This window comes from Diadema antillarum, unplaced genomic scaffold, assembly GCF_040938485.1.
Source record: "Diadema antillarum isolate AM-2024a unplaced genomic scaffold, OU_Dant_1.0 seq00000961_RagTag, whole genome shotgun sequence".
NCBI classification, from domain to species: Eukaryota; Metazoa; Echinodermata; class Echinoidea; order Diadematoida; family Diadematidae; genus Diadema; species Diadema antillarum.
The window spans coordinates 410,057-435,636 of NW_027271808.1; the positions used below are offsets into that span (position 1 = coordinate 410,057).

At 39.0% G+C, this 25,580-nt stretch overlaps 1 protein-coding gene across 1 annotated transcript; it reads right to left on the reverse strand.

The window, feature by feature from the left end:
- Positions 1 to 336: 336 nt before the first annotated feature.
- LOC139741893 (cullin-1-like) lies at positions 337 to 22,569 on the reverse strand. Its single transcript, XM_071652467.1, has 20 exons — positions 22,553 to 22,569; positions 21,176 to 21,652; positions 20,341 to 20,506; positions 14,924 to 15,091; positions 13,699 to 13,749; positions 13,180 to 13,270; positions 11,804 to 11,967; positions 11,235 to 11,397; positions 9,276 to 9,406; positions 8,810 to 8,917; positions 7,812 to 7,967; positions 7,131 to 7,262; positions 6,547 to 6,741; positions 5,753 to 5,884; positions 4,678 to 4,770; positions 4,109 to 4,162; positions 3,495 to 3,562; positions 2,857 to 2,962; positions 940 to 1,053; positions 337 to 489 (listed from the first exon to the last, which is right to left on the reverse strand). Exons 2-20 carry the CDS (start codon positions 21,322 to 21,324, stop codon positions 409 to 411), a joined length of 2,322 nt encoding a protein of 773 aa, XP_071508568.1. The 5' UTR covers positions 21,325 to 21,652; positions 22,553 to 22,569; the 3' UTR covers positions 337 to 408.
- Between the last annotated feature and the right edge of the window lie 3,011 nt (positions 22,570 to 25,580).

Here is a 25,580-nt window from a genome sequence, read left to right on the forward strand (position 1 = left end):
CTTCGTTGCGGAGGCATAAAAATAAATAAATAAAAATAAATAAATAATAAATAAAGAGATAAACAAATTCCCAATCCTTTTCTCCCAGTGCCAAAAGTTGTGAACAGAATAATGAAAATGTTCACTTAGCATCTGAAGAATGTCAGAAGGAATTCAGTTCGAAGAACTTCAACTGGAAAAAAAAAATGTAATGCAGTCTGGCAGCACAAACTGCATTCAGATTCGCACTATTCAAGGCAGCTTATTATACCGCCCCACTGCATAGGAGCAGAGCGTTTTGATATGATGAAGTCCAATCACATCGGTCTACGACGGGCGGCATGCCGTAGTCTCTCTATCTCTATCTCTCTCCCTCCCTCCATCTCTCTCTCTAGTCCAGGGGTGGAGTCCGCGGTGAGGAAACCACGACTACGCCAGGTAGCTGTACATATCCTTCTCTCCGTCAACGCGCTCGAGGTACTCCTTCTCAATCAGGATGTCAATGCATTTCTGAGAGAGAAGAATAGAAGAAGACAAGGTTGGTCAACCATACGCATATCCATCCAAAAAAGATATTTGATTTTCTATTAACCCCGGCCCTCCTCTAAGAAAACAAACAAACAAACAAATGAAGGAACACAGAAACCACATTGTGTGAATGAAATCAGAGCATGCTGTCTTCACAGAGAAAAAAAAAATTGAAAGAAATAGCAGAATGAATAAATTCTTGCTTTGCGATTGATAGCCACACAATGCTGGTTATACTAAAATCACTGAGTTGTTCAAGTGCACTCCATAAGTGAGTGTTAGTCTGGTTTTTTCCCCCGACTTTCCTTTTTCCAATTTTAATGCCCCCCCCCCCCTCCCTCATTGTTCATGAGCAACACAGCACAAAGACACAGCCTGTCACATTTCAGAGGTCAGCCGGTTTTTTCATTTCACTTTCACTAGTGCACTCACCTTGATAACCGGCACCCTGGGCTTGAAGCGGCTGGACAGCTGCGTCAGCACCTCGCTCAGAAGCTGCTGGTGCCTCAACGCCTTGCGCATCTTCATGATACGGACAATTGCAGCCTGCCAACAAAAAAACAGAAGCACACTTAATTATTAAACAATAAAGCAGGGATATATGAAGCTCAATACTGCCTTTTCAAACACATAGGGTAAACCATGCTCACCTGTTCCCCCAGTTGGTAATAAACATTAAAAAGTTCTCTCTTTCGACAATTCCATCAACAAACTTTAAAACTGCCTCTCACTACATCATCTACATAACAAAAATTTAAGCTACAATCAAAGTATCAAATATCTAGAACAGGGCAAGAGGTTGTTTTCTTCATGTGGTAACAAAACAGTTAACATCCACATGATATCAATTAAAACAAGGAAAAGTAGAAATTACGCGGTGCGTAATATATGTCCCCGCCGGAAGTAGCATTTTGTAGCAAAATGTGCAATATAGGTAAAAAATCAAGGTCAAAGGTCAAAGAAGTCAAAGGTCAAAATTCTGTGTAAAAGTTTTGAAGCCCTCACCTAGTGCCATCACATAAAGCAAACGGAATCGAAATCGGGTTAGAAATGGCGAAGGAGTAGCATTTTATAGCCAATGTACAATACAGGTCAAAAATCAAGGTCAAAGGTCAAAGAGGGCAAAGGTCAAAATTCTGTGTAAAGTTTTGAAGCCCTCACCTAGTGCCATCACATAAAGCAAACGGAATCGAAATCGGGTTAGAAATGGCGAAGGAGTAGCATTTTGTAGCCAATGTACAATACAGGTCAAAAATCAAGGTCAAAGGTCAAAGAAGGCAAAGGTCAACATTCTGTTTAGAAGTTTTGAAGCCCTCACCTAGTGCCATCACATAAAGCAAACGGAATCGAAATCGGGTTAGAAATGGCGAAGGAGTAGCATTTTGTAGCAAAATGTACAATATAGGTCAAAAATCAAGGTCAAAGGTCAAAGAAGGCAAACGTCAAAATTCTGTGTAGAAGTTTTGAAGCCCTCACCTAGTGCCATCACATAAAGCAAACGGAATCGAAATCGGGTTAGAAATGGCGAAGGAGTAGCATTTTGTAGCAAAATGTACAATATAGGTCAAAAATCAAGGTCAAAGGTCAAAGAGGGCAAAGGTCAAAATTCTGTTTACAAGTTTCGAAGCCCTCACCTAGTGCCATCACATAAAGCAAACGGAATCGAAATCGGGTTAGAAATGGCGAAGGAGTAGCATTTTGTAGCAAAATGTACAATATAGGTCAAAAATCAAGGTCAAAGGTCAAAGAAGTCAAAGGTCAAAAGTCTGTGTAGAAGTTTTGAAGCCCTCACCTAGTGCCATCATATAAAGCAAACGGAATCGAAATCGGGTTAGAAATGGTGAAGGAGTAGCATTTTGTAGCAAAATGTACAATATAGGTCAAAGGTCAAGGTCAAAGGTCACGACTGAAATTCTGTGTAGAAATTTCAAAGCTCCCATGTAGTGCTATCATATAAAGCAAACAGAATCAAAATTGGCTCATAAATGACAGAGAAGTAGCAAATTGAAGATTTTGATCACACACGGATGCACACACGGACACACGTACGGACACACGGACGGACACACGCACGGACGGACGGACGGACACACACACGTACGGAGCCCGTTTCATAGTCCCCTGCTCGAACTCGTTCGGCGGGGACAAAAATCCTGACGTTATATCTGTGTTCGTTTCATTCACAATGATAATGATTACTATGGAGGAAACACCACAAAACGCCACTCCAAGATTATATATCAGTTTACGAGAGAGTACGAGTTCACCCAAAAGACAGCTCAAAGAGACACTGGTACTGGTGGAGGTTAAGGAAGATTTACGGGGAGCTTGGTGAGGAAGGGTTTTCACCTGTATGAGGAGCTTCCTGTCCTCCTCAATGTGTTTGTGAGTCGTCTCCTGTTCCTGCTTCTGCTCTGTCTTCATCGGGACGTTGATGTTGACCCGCAGCTTTTTGCTACAGAGGCAGGGAGAGATACACAGGAAGGCAGAGACATCACTCAAATGGGACCTCAAAGAATTACCATTCCCGACTCACAGACCGACCTGACCTTTGTCCACATAGTATGACTAAACAACTGTTTTGGTGGGAGAAGAACTTTGCTAGCAATGATTTCTAAATGGGTCAATTAAATTTGGCTCTGTTTAGAGCATTAATGCACGAACCAAGACATGGTCAAATTCTTCTGAAATACTGAATATCTAATGGTGCTCTGCTAAGAAACTCTGAGATCTGGCTGCCTACTTCCTTTATATTTGCTCTTCAAACATTCAAGGTACAAACATTCACATCATGACTGTCAAGGGATGGCAACTGTTGGCACAATACAATCATTAGCAAAAGAAAATGTTGATACTCCACAATGCAGTCAAAAAGAGGGGTGGGTGAGAATGGTCATTTAGATTATTTTTGGCGTGAAATTACTCATGATTGCATTTGAGTGAGGTCTGTGGGAGCTGGGGAAACATCGCTACCATGTCAGACTTACTTCTTGTATCCGAGGAACAGTTTGACTTCTGTCGTGGGTTTGAGCTCATCATCGGCATCATCCCCCTCCTGGCAAAAGAGGGCAATCAGAAATGACACATTAGGACTACAGCTGGTAATACAGTGGAACCTTATTATAACAAGGTCTACTACAGTAAAATAACTGATATAACATGGTTATTTTGTTAGGTCTCATCCCTTTTTGGTTTTTATCCAACTATAACAAGATACCCAATATATCAAGATATCTGATACATCAAGAAAATTCAGTGGTCCCAGACAGCTTGTTATGAGGTTCCCCTGTACCACAATGTTATTCTAAGGACAATACCCTCCACAGTTGCAAGCATTCATTAACCCAGAAGCCTTACACATAACTGTTTTCTCTCTTAACTTGTGGGTAGGACTTCCCATAAAATGCATCAACACATCTCATATGAGTACTTGCAGTTAAAGTTTGAAATGAGGAGAAAGCTTACCTTCATAATCCAACACTCATTCACACCATATATGCAAACAGACAAACAAAATACAAACAATATGCCCAATATAACAAAGGCATGTTCAAAATACCAATCAGTACCAATGTATGTTCTCTTATCCGAATCAACTTACCCCAACTAACAGCCTGCACTTCAGAAGAATTTGAATGACTTGTGTCAGGATGTCCTGTCGAAAAGAAATAAAAAAAATAATTGACAAAAAATTCATGGATGCAATACATCTTCACAGCCTTCTCTCATGAAAAATATATATTTCTGATCGCATGATAAAATGCCATAAACCGAGGACGATGCTCAAACCGTCATGTAATAGATACACCATGTACAAAACGTTCAAAGCCTGTGCACATACTGAAAATCTATCAAAATGAGAGATGCACTGCTGACTGGATAAAACTACTCTGGAAAGGTAAAGCCCCAGATAACATCAATATTCCCACAAACAACATATAACTTACTGTATGACTCACACAATTTTGGAGATAAATACTCAACAGCCTTATGTGCAAGGTTACACACCTTTTTTGCACAAATATCTTTCACTCATAAACATCTTCCATATAAGGTTTCGCAGTAGTGTCTGCATGCAGACTTTTTTGCTCAAGAGAAAGGAAAAGATGCTATGAGGAAAGTTTAAAATTGAACGGTAAGAATGGCATAGCTGGAGATGGGGGAATTTACCATCTTGATTTGGGTGTTCTCTTGAAGTTGCTGTATCGTGTACGAGTCCGACACATTGAACTGCAGAAGCACCGCCATTTGAAATGTTGATGCCTGGAGACAAAATAAAAAATAATGAAATACTCGAGCACAAACACTTCATAGTAAATACAAAAATACAAAAATCTAAAGAACTTGCCATATTAGAGAACAAAACAGCAGAGCACATATATAAACATACCCACTTCTTTTATTTTATGTGTCAAATTTCCCATGGTTTAAAATCTGTAAAGCAAGATATTTTCATAGCATGAAATTTTTGCAAATTAGAGCTGTAGACGGCCTTTTCCGCAGCATGAAATTTTCGCAAATTGCAACTGGCATTCAATGCATACAGTATAAACAAGAACTTTCGCGTGCATTTTAACTTCGCAAATCTTGGCTCTCGCAAAAATTAAAATGCAAGCGAAAATTTCTGGTATTACAGTAATCATCAGCCATTCTCACAAAGCATGATCACTACTCAATGGATTGAGATATAGCTGTTGCATTGAAATCTGAATAGAACCAGTTCCAATCCATGTCCTGGTTTTGTTTCAGATGAGTGCAAAACATGCCCGTTATATCTGGAACAGGTTTTTGGCTGTTCTTACTTTTAAAGATCTGGTTCTAGACCCATACAACTTGGCATTATATGTATTCACATTATCACTTGCAAGATTATCACTCGCAATATTCTAGTTACTGCATACCATAAATTTCCATGTGCATGAAACTTTTGTGAATTTCTCGAGGAGCCAAGATTTGTGGAAGTAAAATGCATGCATAAGGTCAACAAATCCTGCATTACTAATACATGTAGTACATCTGTAATTCTCTCGCAGACAGCATTTCCCAAAAGTTTCATGCCGTGAAAACGGCCATCAGCTCCAATTAACAAAAATTTTATGCCACGAATGTTTCTGGTTTTACAGTAAAAGTAAAAGGACAAAAAGTAAAAGAAGTAAAAAGTAAAAGAAGTTAGAGGACAGGGTTAGAATGTTGAGAGAGAGGACAACAAACTTGTCATAGTATGCCGCTCTAAGTTCTCTCTCACCTGTAATGTGTATCTATTCTTGAAGCAGCTTGTGACTAGCTCCCCCTTGGACATCTGAAAGATCCACATCAGCTTACGGCCACTGTGCTGGCTGCCGTAGAAAGTGGTGAAGCGCTGGAAGCTGCGCTCCAACTGCAATCAAAATCCCCAATGGCATTATCAGTGGTGTGCATTTCGGAGACTGCAACTAGCATACACATTTTCTTTTCTTTTGAAATATAGTTCAGTGTCTTCTCTTCAATAGCTAAAAATGTGACCTGATTTATGCATTCATGTTAGTTCATGTTTGATAAGTTTCCTTAACATGCTGGTCAAATCAATCTTTAATATCGTTTTTATCTCATGCAAAGATATTTGCCAAATTGAAGAAAAGATTGTGAAAAGTTTTGGAAGTTTTCAATTTGCTACTAAAGTATATGCCCAGCATTATATACTGACAACACATTGTATTGCATCAGTATTAATGATTCATAACTTATGTAGCTCTCTGCAAAAAGAAGAAAATTCAGCAGAAGTTAAAGTCTTTAAAATCAAATGTTTGTCACTTGCAACACCAGGGTGGAAAACCTGCTTACAGACATCACGATTATCCACAGTAAAATATTACTTTATGAATGGTATGGAACCATTTCAATGTCTTTGTGTAGACAGCTAATTGTACCTGCTTGCTATGCCAACTCAAAATACCACTTGTCGCCTACTATAGCACCATATTATGAATGAATTACAATGGTGATACAATGACACAAGTTGTGGACATATCATCGTTGTTGTTCTCAAGGAAAGCAGCATACCTCGCTGGGGAGGTTGAAGGTGCATCCCTGCTGGAACGGCCAAGAGCCCGAGCACAGGACCTGGATGCTGAAGTCAATGTCGAGCGACTCGCTGCTGGCCAGGTGGTTCTTGAACTGCTCATTCAGGTCCTTGCTCAGCCCAATATCCTGGAACATCCGCTGCAGTTTAGATGTGTACTCGAACCCACATGCTTGCTGCAATATTGGAGGTGGGGGGGGGGGGGGGGAGGAGAAGTTACGGAAGTTTTGACATTAAGATTGCAGAGCAAAAACTAGCATACACATTGATGATGATCACATAGCACCAAGAAAAATGTTCAAAACAGTTATACCACTGACTGACTGACTAACTGCCACAAACAAACGGAAGTTTCCCCATTGGCAAAACGCTGTGTCTTGTGTCAATATGTGGACTTCCTCAACAAAATGCCCTCATTTAGCAATGAAGTGAACTGTAAATATGATAACCTCCTGGGCACAAGATGTGTTCTTTAGTTCTGTTTAGCATCTACAGAAGCATCTGTTATAAACAGTGAAATAAATACCACAATGAAGTGTTTGGAATGAGAGATGAACTCTCTCACCTTCAGCTTCGATATCATGCTGGCTTCGGCGTCGTCACTGGCAGAGTTGTGGTGCACCAACCTCTTAGCCAGCATCTTGGAGTAGAACTTTTGAAAAACGTCCTTGTCATCGATATACTTGAAAACAACCATCTGAAACGAGGGCAATACATTTGAAGAGTTTGAGCACAAGACAGGGTAAGTGCCATTTTCATAAATTCTGAAGTAGGTCCATCATCAAATAGGACAAAATAAAACCTTTCCAGTGATACCTTACTTGTTACATAACATGGAATACTCTTTAAGTTATGATTATAAAATTCTACATTTTATTATTATAATTTTTTTTTTTTTGCAGCTTTAACTGCAAATATTTCAAATCAACACAAATGGAGTTATCTCATTTTGCAATCAAACTTTTTATTCAGTGTGAGGCAGAGCCCACAAAATGAAGGGATCATCTGCAGCTTGTGAGTATGAATACACAGTCAACAGATTGGCATGTGATTATCTGTCATGTTGAATTGATACTAAATTTCTGGAAACAAACGTATAGCTGCATGCACGGTCGAAATCAAACACAGAATGGTGAATGTCGGGCACAAGATTGGATTGTGGATTGGGGGAAAACGACATGAGGGGATCCGTATGTATATCTGCCTCAGGGATGTACTGGCGCGTGGAAGGCGAGGACCCATTTACCACTTGGTTGAGCGTGTCCTCCAGCTCTGCTTCCTCGGGGTTCTTGGAGCTCTTCTTCAGCAGGGAGTCGCAGTACTTGGCTAGCAGCTCCGGCGACTTGCTGGAAGAGTTGGCAGTCTTGGTCACGGCATTGCTATTGATGAATCGCCCACAGGCCTGTGAAGAAAGGACAACGAGCACTCATTATTCTGCCATTGTGATTGTCAAACAAGAGAACTAAGTTAGGTTGGGGATGGACCACGAGGCATATTGATGCAAATTCAGAAGTGAATAAACCACAGATCAGCAATGAGCCTTTCTTGTTCTAACTGAAAAAGTTATCCAAGGGGAAGTTTAGCTTCTTTGAAAAATTAAAAAAAGGGGGGGGGGGGTTACTGTGTCATGATATGCTAAGTGCCCAATTCAATTATCTCATATGAAACACAAGAATATTGCCATAATTTGTTGCAATTTGCTATATGTGATGCATAGAAAAGATCCCATTACTGAGATAATCAACCCTATCAATGACAGTTTCTTAGTCCTAGTACAATAATGCGAACATATCCTTCAGAGACTTATGGAGGGTAAACAGTATCATATAGAGACATCGCTGCTAACAATAACTGTACAGATGACACCTCCCCCCCCCCCCCCCCAAAAAAAAAAAAAAAAAAAAAATGTATCCACTCAAATCACAGGTTCTCAAAGCATATAAGCAGTTTCTACATTATACACAGCGGGACCTCATTAGGTGCCACAAACTGGTCAATATCTAGGAGTTTACACCAAGTCACGGCTGTCCACATCCACAGTCAGACCTTAACATACAATGGCTGTGCATGAACATTTCTGAGATCAGTGAATTTGTTCAAGCAGGTTGGACTTGCCCAGTCAGGTTTAAAGCCTGTCAAGAGGTCTAGCTATGTCATCTCTGTAACAAATGTGGGAACCACGTCTAAAATGTGAACTGCCCTTGGTAAGTCAAACCACCAAACAACACAAACAGGGACACTTGCCTTGTCTAATGATGCAACGAAGCCCGAGTCATTGTTGAAAGCCAAGAGAACCAAGGCATTGTACTTCTTGTGAACATGTAAGATGGTCTGCACATACAACTTGGGGTCCTGCAAAGGCAAATACACACATTTAAAATCACGGTTAAAATTCAGTGAGTGACCAGATTTACAACACTCGATATTTCATACAGACAGAAGTGCTAGAATAAACCCTTACAAAATAATTTGTTAATTAGCATGGTGATACTTTGTCATAGATCTTTTCGACAGTGAAAGTATAATTCTCACAATTTTTGCATGCTGGATTACATTTTCATGCATTCGAACATCACTTATACACCTCAATCAACAAAGTTGATCAATTTCTGGAACTGAGTAATTATAACATCAAACAGTAGCTTCAAACTGTGATGACAAGGATTCTACTGTACAATGTTTCTCTTCTAGGAATGACTGATCATCTCACATTGACAGCGGCTTCTCCACACTTCTCGATGGCAGCATGGCCTTGGCTACAGATGTGGGTCTCCAGTAGGGTCATCAGCTGACCCAGGCCATCAGGTATCCGGGACACAAGTTTGTACATCCTGGCCAGGTCTGTGGAAGGAAGCACACATCAGCAGCGGTATGTGAGCAAAGGGCGTGCCAGTGTCATGCACTCAACAGCACTGCTAAGCAGGCGTATCGCTGAACTTCAAGAGCACTGCTACACAGGCATATCGCTGAACTTTCGTCAACTTACATAATGTGAAAACATCACAGCAAGGCAGGGGAAATCTTGTTGCTCAGGGTTTCAAAGATATGAATATACTTCCTAATTACAAAGAAAAGAGATCAGGAAATTTAAAGAACACAACCACAACCTATGACTCTTGACCACAAAGAGACTTTGCCATAAGTTTTTTCAGCACTTCTTGGGTCTATCATTATATGTTCTCCTTCACATTTCCAAGATCCATCTGGCACTATTTGAGCTACTGCGCCAAGAGCAAAGTTTGGGAATTTCTTATGCTGAACAGAACAGACAAAACTAGAAATATCACTGAAGGTGATTAATACCTCCGCCCCGTGACGACAGTCTTACCCAAGGAATGATCTTTCCTTGATCTTCTGCCATTTAAATGCCGTTACCATGGCAACGCAGCTTCCAACACGTCCGAAAAATATGTCTTGCACATCTTCCCACCAAGACTATTGTGTGTGCCACATTTCATAAGCTTTTGTCAAAAACTGAGGAAGTAGTTCAATCCACAAGATCTTTCCTTGATCTTCCGCCATTAATATGCCGTTACCATGGCAACGCAGCTTCCGACACGTCCGAAAAATATGTCTTCCACATCTTCCCACCAAGATCAAGGTGTGTGCCACATTTCATAAGCTTTGGTCAAAAAACTGAGGAAGTAGTTAAATCCGCAAGATCTTTCCTTGATCTTCTGCTATTAATATGCCGTTACCATGGCAACGTACTTTCGGGTACTGTCAAAAAATGCGTCTTGCACATCTACAACCAAAGGCACACATCTGTACCAAGTTTCATGGAAATTGGGCAAAAACTGAGAAAGTAGTTTGCAACACAAAATTTTCCATCATTTTGGCTCATAATATGTGAGCTGTTACCATGGCAACATACTTTTTGTCACTGTCAAGAAATGTGTCATGCTGACCTATATCCTAAGACAAACATTCAATATGAATTCCATGAGAATTGGAAGAACACTGATGAAGCAGTTTTGCCATGAAGCATTTTGCCCTATATTTTACCAATAACATGCCGTTACCATGGCAACGCACTTTTTGCCACTGCGGAAATATGTGTCTTGCACATTAACATAATCAGATGAACATCTGTACCTAATTTCATAAAAATTGATCAAAAACTGTGGGAGGAGTTCGCGACGCAAGATTTGTACCCATTTTTGCCCATAATATGCCGTTACCATGGCAACGTACTTTGGGGTACTGTCAAAAAATATGTCTTGCACATCTACAACCCAAGGCACACATCTGTGCCAAGTTTTATGGGAATCGGTTGAAAACTGAGGAAGTAGTTCGCGACGCAAGATTTGCAACGGACCGACTGCCCGACCGCCCGACCAACCGCCCGCCCGACCGTCCGCTGATTCCTATATACCCCCTTCAAACTTCGTTTGGCGTGGGTATAAAAAATTCCCAACATCTAATCAGTTAACGTGCCTGTTATATTCAAAATTGAGTATCATGGAACTGAGTATCATGGGATGGATTCTGAGTTTTCATAGAACAAAAAAGAGAAGTAGCTTGATGGATAGTTAAAAAAGGAATACAGATAGATTGTAAATAAATGATGAAAAACACATTCATAGTGCCAGTACAATGGCACTAGAGCCACAGGAAATAAAGAAAGACACTAAAACACCGCTTGCTCTGCTTGAAGATCCGTCCATACCATCATTCTTGTCGGCATCAAGGAGATTCTGAAATTCCGAGTAGAAGATGTCCAGGTGCTTCTTGATGAGGACCCGCTCGCAGCGCTTAGCCAGCTCATCGTCGGTGCTCTTGTGGAGATAGACCTGGACTCGCCGCTTCTCCTCCAGTAGCCTCATCTCAGCCTGTAAAGGCGATGGCAAAAGGACATCTTCAAAACTTGGTCCCCACGGACAACAGCTAAGTGAGCATCGCAATATGTTTTACTGACTTTTTACAAAGCGAGAACCAGGGTTAGGTTACATACCCAGAATGATGCTGAATTGGCATTTCCACATCAAGATCCCATGACTGAACAAATAAAAGACACATTTGTTGAAGTGTAGGAAAGCAATGCTTCTTTTTGTAGCAGGAGTATCATCAGCGCACTGAGAGGCACACTTTCTTCCATTGAACTCGATGTAAAAGACAACTTGTTTTGCGTGATGCTATTGCATGTCAAGCACATACTCCTATCAATAAAATTGTCAAATATTTGTCAACTGAGATATTGTTATCATTGTTTCCCATTGCCTGGTTATGATAACCTACCTTCTTCATGTACTCTGTGACTGGGTTCTGTCGTAGAAACTCTGTACTCTCAGACGTGTAGAAGCCCTCCGTCTCTGCCAGAAACTGGCTCTCAAATGACTCCTTGTAAACACTTAGCGTTGGACCTTTGGCAGTTGGTTCATCCTCATTCAGACCCAGTTCAACTAAGGAAAAATAAGACAAGGATGGATCGAGTAAGATGTGCATCTATTGCAGGCTACAATACATATCATAGCTATACACCCTGTAAATAATCGCAATTTAAAAAATGTGATGTAGTTTCGTAATACGGTGTGGGTCCACAGATGATTGTCATGATTTTGATCTTTTACAAAAATGACACATCACTCTATGTCTATGTAGAAAGAGTGTACATGATGAAAATCATTGCAGTGCCACACTGGCACACAAGACATGCAAAGCAACACAATGTACACCAAAGGTACCTGGAATTTTGCTCTACTTTTCTGTCTAAACTCAAGTTCAGGACCACTGATTACAGCAACATCACTTTCACAATCCAAACAATTGTTAATTGCTAAGAATGCTTAATATTTCAGTTAACTGCATCTTACACACAGCAGCTGAATCAAGTTTTTAATAATCAAGACAAGTTGTTTCCTCCAAAAGGGGAAATCTGGCCTAATATCCTCAGCACCTGCCACCTGCTATACCATCTCTCTTCATCCTTCTACAAGAATTAGAATGAGTAAAAGCAAGTTTCCACTGATTAAAGGACAAGTTCACCTTCATAAACATAAGGATTGAGAGAATGTAGCAATATTAGTAGAACACATCATTGAAAGTTTGAGGAAAATCAGACAATCCGTTCAAAAGTTATGAATTTTTGAAGTTTTTGTGCAGTACCCGCTGGATGAGAAGACTACTGCAGTGTATGAATAACTTAGATGTCACATGCGTACAACAATATAAGGAAAATATAAAGAGAATTTCACAAAATTCCATCTTTTGAAAAAAGTACACATTCCCCTGAATCGTTACCGACAAATGTTATGGGTAATATTATTCCCCCTGCCTTTAGAAAGAGGCAAGTCAAGTGCTCTTTTATTATGCGAAAAAAAGTGAAAATATGTTGAATTTTCTTTTTCATTTTCTTTATACTGTTGTACGCATATGACTCACAAGCTGTAGTAGTCTCCTCATCCAGCGGTTCCAACACAAAAATTTTAAAAATTCATAACTTTTGCATCGATTGTCCAATTTTCCTCAAACTTTCACTGATGTGTTCTACTAATATTGTTGCATTTTCTCAATCCTTATGTTTATGAAGGTGAACTTGTCCTTTAAATACTTATGAGAAGTTTAGGTTCTGAGAAGCTGTTTGCGGTCCAAGTCTACATCATCGAGCCTCTTACCATAGCATTGTATGACGCCGCTGACGAGTCGTGTGTTGATGGGTTCCCCGTGCCTCTCCCGTTCTATCAGCTTCAGGACTGCATTGGTGACCTGTTTGTCAATGTGATACAGGCACACAAGTGACAGAGTGGATTATTTGGCAAGCATAAGAATTAAATTGGTCTCTGTCAACCCTTCATTTAACAAATAATGTTGAAATATGCATGTCTATTTCCTGAAACATTCTTTTTTTTACCCATGCAATGCAGTATCAAAGATGTTGCACAGTCAAACCAAAGCATGAATCTTTGTTCAGTTCTAACTGATACATCAAACAAAGTGAGAAAACATTCTATACTACTGTAATGCTTTTTCTCAAGAGACCTCTTACAAAAAAAAAAGTAAAATATATCCTCTTATATGATTTTCATACACTGTATGATAAGCTTAAAAGAGTGGGCCCTAGCTAAATATCTTTTTAAGTTATGAAATACACCTGAATATTGTTCTAATCCATCTGTAAAATCAAAAAGTCTTACCTGCTTGTTGAGTGGCTTGAATAAGTGTTCCCTCCATGTGACCAGGGCAAGCTGCACAAGTATACAGACACAAGATTCCATGAGAACAATTGATTTTGTAGTACAATGATTGTACATGTAGGAAAATATGATGCTCCACACATGACATGAGTAGCAGCAGGCTGCCAGGAGCATGACTTTCATTCAAGAGACCTTCAGTCCCCTTGAGGCATTGGAATGAAGCCACAACTTTAAAAATTACTGATCAAATATGATAGATCATCATCATCACACAAAATGACCTTTCCAAGAAAATACAAGTTTAATCCACACCCTGATGATCTTATACAAAGAACAGAAGAGTACACATTCAACTAGAATGCCTCTGCTTCTCACACAATCACTATACATGTATCTGTCATTAAAGCAAGAACCGTCATTTACATTTTAATGAAGCTCATTGATCATGATCACCAACCAAAGAGTGACCCTTAACCTTCTCTGCACAAAGGAAACATCTTCCAATACATTCATATTACACCAAATGATATAACTATTGCACTTTAATACACCTGATGGAACTTTTGGTCAGAAAATGACATCTTAGCTAAATTTTGGTGACCTTGACTTGACTTCTCATCTCTGTCATTTCAGACAACTGATTATTATCAACCTTTGTTCAGGCCTTTCATTTTTACCAGATATCATCACCACTGGACATTCCTACCTAGTTTTCATTACAACAGTACATTGACTTGTGGCCTTTTACTTTCACCATTTCGTGGAATTAATTGTCAATTCATTTGTACCCTTCCTACCAAATCATATCACCACTTGACACTGATACATTAAGTTACAGCAGAAAAATGTCATTGTTAGTCAAAGTTCAGTAACCTTTGTCCTCTGAACTTGACTGCCTTTACACAAATCAAATCTACCTCTAATGGAGCTCAACAGTTCTCTGTTGACCCAAGGGAATGACAACACCAGAGACTAATACCGCTACTACAACCTCATGTTGCATACCAGAGCCAGGTAAAAAAAAAGAAAAAATGGATTTTTCTTTTTCTGAAATCTTGATAAGGAGATGTGGGTTGGGTGGGACAACCTGAAAGCATGCCTTTTTCAGAGGCATAAAGGTTTTACCAGGAGAATTTTCGATGTGCAAGTCTCTTGTAATTCACACATTGGTTTCAAAGATATGACAGGCTACAACACCACAGGAAGGGGGGAGGGGAGGACTCACCGAGTAGATTTCATAGATGCCTTTTCGGCCCTCATCACACTCCCTCCGCACCCAGTGCCGGTTGAGGTAGGAGCACATGCCGTCGAGAACCTTGCTGGAGAACTGGTAGTCCTCCCATCGCTTGGTGTAGTACGTGAGAACACTTTCATCCATCAAGTCCGAACCATCCTGTGCAAACACATAAGGAAGTTTCGGTTAAACACCAGCTCACTTCACATTTAAAAAGAAGACATGATCTGAGCGGGCAGAACTCTGTGATATGACAGTAACTCAGACCACATGCTATGACATTACAAGTCAAAGGAAAACACACACTGAAACAAAACTTTCAGCATCAAGTAAGCTGAAAATGGAGTTCTACAAAATGTAAAATAAAAAGAATATACAATGTACATCTATCAAATACTCATGAAATTGCATACGAAGGGAGTAGTACATACATATCACACCCTTGGTGTGATATGTACAGAACTTTAACATCATCAACATTGATGTTTTTATGCCACACATATCTCATGAACTGCTCAGAAAAACTAACAACATCATCCAATACTCTCTTTTGGAATGATGCTATAGAGAAAAGCCCTCAATCTCAGAGTCAGTTACATCTCAATCAGGAAAGAAAATTCCTTGAGTACTGCACAGCCAGTCAAGATACTGCAAAGCATTTGAACAGATAATCCATCTATGATATCAAACAACAACTGAATTCACACATCAGTGGACTTTCCTTTATCTATCCACCATCTAACTTCACTGAACAGTTTGAGTTTAAATAATGTATGTCATGACTATAATTTTGTAATGCACAGTAGAGTATATCATTATAGCATTATAGTAGCTGTGCAATATAAATATCTTTATCATTATCATCACTATTATATAACAATTCACATGCCAATGGCAACTTGCCATTAGAACCCCTCAGTGGTTGACGACTACATTGTATATCTGAAACATTCATTATAATGAGAAGATGAACATGTTTGTTACTGGCACATAGAGTCTACAGCCACCAGGAGACCAAACTAGGTCACCTCAAAATGAGAAGACGGATCACAATGGCCTACATATTACATGATTGCACATGTTACAAATGTATGTGCCATCATTTCATACATGACACATTAGACAATATTCTGTGATTTCTCCCAAGTATATGTACAATATATCATTTGGAAATATCAATCATGAATTCCTCTCCTACTAGAGGTGTACTGTTTATCAAAGAGACATAAAGGATTGCATCGCGTACAGAATTCACTTTCTTGCTTTTTTCCTCATCCCCTTTATATCTTTTTTGTTGTTGCAAATTTGCTATTTCTCTATTACATTTCTTTTCTCTTTCTTTCTCTCTCTCATTCAAAATAGTTGGTGCTGCGTACGAAAATATCTGTAGACTGTGTACTGAATAAATGTGCTATACATGCATACACATGAGTACTTCCTCGTTTTTATTCCGCCCCGTTCATATTCTACCTCTGACTGGTATTTCATGCAAAATACAGTCGCTACCATTTAATCAAGACTTGTACTCCATTTATATGCAAAGCTGGGCACAGAAGCTCTTCTGAAGTGCCTGAACTTGTGCCCCCCTGAGTTTGTTCATAAGGGAGAATCCCTGCGCACCGAGACCACACACAGAATGGCTATGGGGGCATAATGGTGACCTAGACTCAAGAGGGGCATAACTTCAGGGCCGATTGTGTGTTCATAAAGAGTTTACAGTGCATCAGGAACGCACTCTATGCCCTGTATAAATAGGGTATTGGATAACCTGTAACACTGCTTTCACAGAATAAAATGGAGGCAACTTTTCCAATACAGTAAACACCTCTGAAGTCTCTAGCCATCTGATGAGCAGAAATACACTGTGGATATTTCCAGTAAGTGGTACATTTTTGTAATCATGGGTGCAATGTGATATGAGGAAGGAAAAATAAATGCATACCTGGGTCTACTGTACGTGCAAGTAACAATCCTCTTTCTTTGTATTTGTACAATGTACATTGTAGCATCAATGAGTTGGGAATATACTTCAGGAATCTTTCATATGATACTTGCGTGCATTACAAAACAACTACTGGTACTATTTACCCTCACATAATCTCTGAAAGCAAGGTTTAGCCCTATCTTCTAATATGAGACATGATTCCATGACTTCTCCTTGGATTGGAAAGCCATGGTTTAGAGGAAAAAAACAAAAAAACAAAACCTGAATGAACCACTGCACAGTGAACACTAATAAATTCATGGCATATACCACATTCCTTGTTCTGAAATCATAATACAGTACAATCCATATGAATCACACATGTAGGTGTTAATGAAGCTTATATTGGAGACAATGATATACTACATATCAGTCAGTATAAATGACAGGAGGTTGTTTGTTTGACTACCATAAGCCAACACTGGACTCAAATCGATTGATTATGACGTAGTTGTCTGGCCTTTGACCCTTGACAGGCTAGGAGGCAGTATTCTTTGCTGCTTGGTTTCTGGGCAATCCACATTTTACGTATATGGTATGTAAATGCATGAATCACCAGGCAACATTGTCACGTCAGTGGCCTTGGTGGACAAAACTGGTGTTTCCTCTACAGCCTCTGGCTGAATAATATTGTCCATTTTCTTGCTTTACAGTACATCACAATCTATTCAGAGTACAATACGTGAGTGACTAGCTCAAACAGTATACCTTAAAAGGCAATGCTGTCTTATTTGGTTTGATGATTTAAGAGCACAATGGGTGTTCGTTTTGGGGGTATTCTTTAACCAGGATTTATAGGGTGATAATTGGTAGCAGATGGAATATCTTTTGGCAATGACTTCATTTTAGAGTGCCAGTATATAATTGCACAGTCAGTAGCATAACACTGTTTAGAGATTAAAAAGTAATAACAATTATTAAAGATAAAAATTGAAATTGTAGCAATTAACATGATTTCAATGATAAAATGACTAAAACAGTCATTTATGATGATAATAATAAACCTCATTATCATCTTGATCATGATTAATGATAACACTACAGAGAAGTAAACTGAAATATCCACAGAAAGTATCTTTGAAGCCAAGCATAAGGTCCTGCCACAATCAGTTTTGCTATCTAATGCCAATTTTGCAATGTGCCATTCACCATGTGCAGCTGGATTATAGTTAATGAACATAATATTATGAGGGCACATAGTGGTATTTTGTGCTGACGAGTACATCAGGATATTGTAACTTCTGTAAATTCATGTCACGCTTCTGTTTCGGATGTACTTGTCATGGCCAACAGAACTAATTATCAGTCTTTGGCATTTTCTACAAATTATGCCTGCCAACTACAGTGTACACGCAGGTACACATATTCCCATTTGATAAAAATGTAATATTCTACCATATCTATGAAAGAAGCTTACATCAGCTCCAAATGTTGTGATGCACAGGACATGGGTGAATATAAAACAGAATCGGTATTTTGCAAAATGTTTTTTCCATTCATTCCAACTTTTAAATTTCAAGATTGGCAGGCCTGACACAGCAGGAGGAGCAACATTCTTGGTGACTGATCAATATTGGGTGATTCTGCTCCAAACCATAACATAACGAATATTTGCTAGTTATGCATGCTTGCATTATGAATTATGTGTATAATAGCTGTAAATTAAATGGCAGCAACACAGAAATGCTTACTCCTAATTCATTCGTCTTCAGATTTATTATGGTTTTATGGTCACAAAGTGCGCTATCATCCCTTGTCAACATTCATAAATTTTGTTTCATATGATCAGGCAATGGGTAACCTTACACATTCCCAGTAAGTCAAGACATCAGTTTATTTGTATCTCTACCATTAAAAGTCACTCCATATTGATAAATGAGGTACAATAAGACAAACAAAACATAGGAAATTACACAGCTATGATATTGAATTTTACAGCTTCTTATGTCTTTACTTGATAATGATACTGGTTGCAACCACATTAGCAAATCAGCTGACTGTCAAGTTTTTAGGCCACAACATTATCATCTGATTTGATCTTTGCATGCATGATGTAGCTAAAAGTATCCCTGTTTTTGAAAACATGTCGGTCTAATTTTTGATGAAACCTTGACTGTTTTTTTTTTTTTTTTTTTTTTTTGGGGGGGGGGGGGGTTTCTCACTTTTTTAATCATATGTAGTCACCTTGGTTCAGTGGGGAATTGTGCTCTGAACTAGTACCTGCAGCAATGTTGTTCATGCTTTAACAACAAATGTATTAATATTATCAAGTGGTATTTCCCAAGTTTGTGACACTTCTCACAACAAACAGCTGGTTGTTTCCATAACTTAACAGGCTGCAGACTCTACTCATCCAGCTGCAACACACATTTTTCAGATTTGCTCTGCACAATCCAGCATACAATACTGTGATCTTTGTGAGCTATCTGCCATGCAAGACACAAAAATGGCACTTCTTACTGTGCACCCACACACAAACCAACAGAAATAAATGGAGTGTGGCAGAAAAAAAAAGAACAAAACAAAACAGAGAGCAAGATCAGATATAAGTTGAAAGAATATACAGTCAAACCTGTCTATTGCAACCATCGTCTACAGCAGCCACTTGCCATATGCGACCACTAAACCCAATACCCTCCAACAGAAAAGCCATGTTAATGACCCTGTCTATAGCGGCAACCTGTCTACAACGGCCACTTTTTTCGTCTCCCTTGGGTGGCCGCTATAGACAGGTTTGACAGTATTACACACATTGTCTCTCATGTCCAAGGAGAATCAACCCCTTATGGAAACTGTTTATCCTTGAGGATAGCGGTTCGCTTTTGCAAAATGTTATCGAGAGATGTTGAACAACAATATGCTCTGACGCAATTTGAATTACAATGCATGCTATATAAATCAGAATTTCAAATTCACAGTCACAGATTTTTCACAGTTTCAGATAGTATACTCAATGGTCTCATACTGTAGCATACTACCTCAAACCATGAAAAAAAAAAATACAGGACTTGTACTCTTTGGGTGACTGGACTAACTTGTTCCTTGACTACAAATAGTTGTAGTTCTTGGTGTTAAAGCAGTTAATACAAATCTTTCACTCAGTCAATAAATACGTTCCATATATTTCGCAATATGCTTTCCATATATGCTAGCAATTATAGGAGCAAGGACTTTAAAGGAAATGGACATAATGCAGGGGACTAAACATTCCTTTTGTGTGTGTGTTTTTTTTTTTTGTTTTTTTTTTTGCAACTGGTATCCCATTGCACAAAATGTGAAATTTCTCAATTGTAAATTGTCCCATATAACAGGGTTTTAATTATGGCAAAATTGCTGTTAGTGTGCTTTTGCACTAAATATTTTTGAGGAAAAAAAAGAAGGAAAGCTTTGGAAAAGAAAGGAGCACCTTCTCCGCAGCACTTACCTGTCTCAGACTGACAAGGTAATCTCGAAGAAAGTCCCGCAGTCTCTTGTACAGCTCTAGCCCCACAAACTGCGCACCGCCTTGCACTGTGCCCTTCTTACTCTTGGCTGATGATGTGCGTGCCTGCTGGAGCTGGTTGACGTTTGTGCAGTAATTATATACATAGCTGGAGCAGAGACATCCCAGTCAAGGAACCTTCTCTGAAACTCCACTTTGTCACAATTTGCGAGAGAAAGAAAGAACGTGAATCTGCAGTTGCTGCACTGCAGGAGCTCTGCTGGCGTTACAGTGGGGAATTATTTTATATTTTTGGTCAACCTGTCATTTCTATGCCAGGTTTATTTACAAATTCAACCCCACACTACATAATCAGTTTCAATGAATAATATTGCGCTGTATCTATACCTATGGCTTATAAATGTTGTACCTTTATTCCACAAATATTGTCCATCATAACAAACATACTAGAACATACTACATTCATCACCATCATCAATAATCACACGTCATAAGGATGGTTTGATCACAGATGGACTGACAGAGACTAAAAGATAGATGGATAGATAGATGGATGGCATCTAGACAGATTAAAAAAAAGAAAAGAAGGGCTATGTTTTGGTCTCCTTTTGTTTGCTAACACTTGTACTTATGCTCAGCTAATACAAAATATTCATGCCTACATCCTTTACTCTCATTTCTGCTAGTCTACATCTTCAACATAAATACAATATGTACCTGGTATGCAAATACAAATGCTTAAACATAAATTTTGAATGGTAAACAGGTCAGGACAGGACCCTTTCCTATCAATTTCACGGAATGTAAGAAAGGATACGAGTACAGCTCCATGTACCGCTTCCTGGCCATGGCTTGACTTGAGTAAACCTGCTGGATGCCCGCTCGCAAGTCGTCCCAAATCTGATCTAAGCTAGTCAGTTTCAACCCGTGTGGGTTCTGGCTTTTGCTGTTCTGTGGTCTCGCCATCTTGGTATATATGTGCGAGTCAATGTCCCCTAGGAGTTGCACAAGCCAAGAAGTGACGTAGATCACACAGGCTTCCTCGAATGGAGTCTGGGGACTCTTCTGGCGTCTCCGTCAGCAGCACCGCAGATGATCACCAAATGATTCTTTCCCTCTGCTCTGTGCCGTGTATTGGCAAACCCTTCTTTTACCACCTTTTTGATATCAACACTGGCCACACCTCAACAGATTCTAGCTGAAATCCACATATCTGATTGTCATTTCTGTAGAGTACAGCCGTCCCTTGATGTCAGCATTTGATTCTGTGAACATGTCAGTGATGTCATTGTTGCTGTGGCACAAAGAAAAGAAAAGAATATCACACTGCAGTGAAACATCACAATCTAAATCATAATAAAAGATAGACCCATAATCAGACTCACAATCACTGTACCCTCTCAGAATGATTTTTTGCCAACACTGGCTGCTATGCATGGATAAAAATGTTCAAAAACATTCTACGTCATCATAACCAGACACATAAATAGACAACCTCAAACAAAAGATACTGGTTATTGAGTTGCATAGCCCAAGGTCCAGCTGCACTAAAGTTAAAGTTTCTTTGAAATCTATCACAATTGTGAACCCAATGAATGCAAAATTGATCACAGTAAAATAAACACCAATTATGGCAAAATACCAAAAGACAAGAAGTGGAATCCACAATAAATCTTGCCATATTCAGTTCAATAAAAGTAACGAAAAAAAAAAACAATTACATGTACATTGCAACATCATTTGTTGGATAGCTTTCTAAACTTGTACTGTACAGCATTTGAAAGGTACCTGTAACTCGTTTTTTTTTTTTTCTTAGCAGCAATGATGAAAGTGGACAGCACAAAGTAACATAACAAGTTTTAATATAATCTTATCTAAGTACTGCATTTTCCCATGTAAGCATCTGCACAAATTGCAACTACTATTCAGTATGCACATGTCAATGGTGGCACTAGATGAGTGTTCCACATACCATGATCTATAGTGACCACGGTAACAGCATGCCCCTATACAGTCTGTCACAACACATTTAGAATACATTGACCCATCTTGATTGCCACTACAGTATGTTTGTACAAAGAGGTTTACATGGCTGACAGTGGATATGTTTTATGTTAAATACAGCAATCTAAGAACAGCATACAGACATTTGACACAAATGCATCATATTGGACTGTTAACAGGAAGCACTTACTGTTCCCATGGTGTACAATAATGCAACATCAGCTGAGGAACTGTGGCACAAACTCTTCTGTCTCAGCAGACCTAGAGAGAAGAAATCAACAATAACTGTAAATGTCTCTTATCAAAGCTACACAGATAATATGTACTGTTTTATAAGATCAAGACAGTGCAATTCATATATATGAAAATGACACAATATCAGCATTGAGATAATTGTCCCTCTTATAAATGTGGGTGCTTTGATTTTCACTAGATTCCATGCATAATGTACAGTCACTGGATTCATGACTCAGCAAAAATGCATGACATGGAGCCTTCTACACTGTTAAGTCCTGATGGTTGCTGTATTATACAATAATTCACAATAACCTATTGACACAGTAGACTTTGCTAAAATTCTTTTTCTACTATTTCAATGGCTATCTTTATATGCCTTTCTGGAAATCAAGTGAATGTTGCAAAAAGGCTAGAAGCTCAGTTTCTCACTATAAAAATTGTGATGCCACAGGATCATGTTGTGTATATGTGAACATTTATAGGACAGGCATAAAATGTAAGTCACTGAATTCTCTACTTTATGCCCAGAAGTACATTGAAGTTGAGAAGATTTTGTCCAAATAGTGTGAATATTTGAAAAATGTGTGGTGTGATGTCTGACAAAATGCATCATTGACACAAAGTACACTAAATAAACAAACATGTACAAGCCATTGTTTTACACTCACATAAAATCAAGGTATGATATTTTTGTAAGGAGATTACAAATATTTTAAATATGCAGTCCACAGTCATGTTATCCTGCCATCTTGTAAAAAAAAAGGGGGAAAAAAAGAACAAAATGGGTGCTGATGATAAACATCATAAGGCTCTCTTGCAGATTATTAGAGAAATGTACAAAAATGCTGCAGCTATAGCATTAATTGCCTCTTGGAAGTTTTGTGAACTGATTCATTTTGTCAGTACTGCAGTAAGCTGTAAACTTCTGAAAGAGAAATACATTACCACATCTATGGAGAGGTAATGCAGTTCAATTATGACATACAATGTATCTCCACTATCAAGCAAAATGTTGCTCACTAAAACAACCATACACAGTAGCTGGCATATAATGGACCATAAATACTAGAGCATCATACCAAAAATTATCAGACAGCTTGTTTGTGAGTTAAGAGAAGTATGTTGGGTAAATGTCACAAATCTTAACAATCAAGATTAAGATCTGCTTCTGTTTGACCTTGTTAAGTATTATTGACCATGTTGATGTTGTACCTTCCACCTCAAAACAAGCGTACAAGTCAAACCTATCACCATGCTTTGCATGGCATCTGACGAGTACCCATACAATTTCATAGCAACACTCCTGGAAATAGCTATTAAAAAATACTAAAAATTTCTATATTCTACCTCAAACTTTAAATTTCACTCACATGAAATTGATTGCTTGAGCCTAAATTTGGTATTACAATCCATAATGAGCCATCACGCAATGTCCATGGGGCAAAGTTTGCATCTCTCACTGCAAAACCTGTCCATCGCTGCAATAATTAATTTGAAGTGCTTCGTAGTGTGCGCGGCGTTTGCGTCACTTAAGTTTTGATAATCTGCAAATGCTATTTAAAGCAATCATTTCCATGTGCGCGCTGCTTGTGTACTCCGATCCTGTGCTGCACGCTGGCGACTCATAGCTAGTACTCTCGTTGGGTTGCCAGATGGAAAATACCAAAAAGCATAAGTTTTTTCCCCATAAATTTATGAGTTGTTTTCATCATAAACTGCATGGAAGAGAAAGGTGAGAATTTTGATTTTCACATGAGGAGATAGAAAGGATGAAATATCAGTTTTACTTGTTTTTAGTGTTATATTTGATAATCTTTATTTTAAAAAATGGCTCAAGGCTGTGCGTGCGGATCTGATGCAAGTGTGTTAACACATGATGCAAACTGCACACTGCTGGCGGCTCATCGCTAGTACTCTCGTCGGGTCACCAGATGGAAAATACCAAAAGGCAAAAACATGTATGCTTTTCCCCATAAATTCATGAGTTGTTTTCATCACAAACTGCATGGAAGAGAAAGGTGAGAATTTCAGTTTTCACATGACGAGATCATCATATGATAAAACATCAGTTTTATCTGTTTTTCATAATCTTTTTTAAAAGTGGTGATTTGATGGTAATTGGCGTCAGATTCCATGTCAGCAAAGCTTGCTGGCTGCTCACTGCGTGGTGGTTCATGCAAGGGATATCACCTTGTTGCCACACTGGGAACGGGGTACCACCATTACTACCAATAATATAGGGCCGTAACTAAAGTACATGATTGCCTGGATCTATACTCAGTATGCCATAGAACAAATTAAAGATTGCCTAGCTAGATAGCATATTCACAGAGAGTTCAAACACTGGGAGACTATTGGCTGTCGTTGAATTGATCATTTCGTTTTGTGACAGTGACAGCTCGACAGTGTAGCCATGGTTGAGATTAGTAATGAGAGAGTTGCCCGCACCTCGCCAGGGGCCCGAATACCGCCACCCGGCTTAAAATTGTTACAAGCGCACTGAACAAAAAATTATGCCCGGGACTGTGTTCAGTATCCCTTAAAAAACTTGAAACTTGGCAGGGTTACCACAAACAAACAAAGTGTGGTAAAAAACGAGCAGTTTTTTGCGAAAATTTGAAATTTATATTATTAGGAATTCGTGTTGTATCATCATATGGTCACCCGCCGCATCTTTTACGTGCTTGTCTATGGCCCATGGGAGCATCACGGTCACCCGCACACATATTTTATGTGCTTTGTCTATGGGAGCGCAGGTGGCGAGTTGCGGGCCCCTTCCTTAATAGTATAGCACACAACTATTCCGCATCGTTCGTGTTTGAGGACGATAGCCGCAAATTTCCGGCATCAAACAATGAACTTGTAGTTCCATTGGAATCTTCAGCATTTTTTCTGTATGTGAGTGGGATTTCATAGAATTTCAGTGACAAAATGTGATTCAAATATGCATAAACATTAACTATGATGGCGAGGTGCGGGTC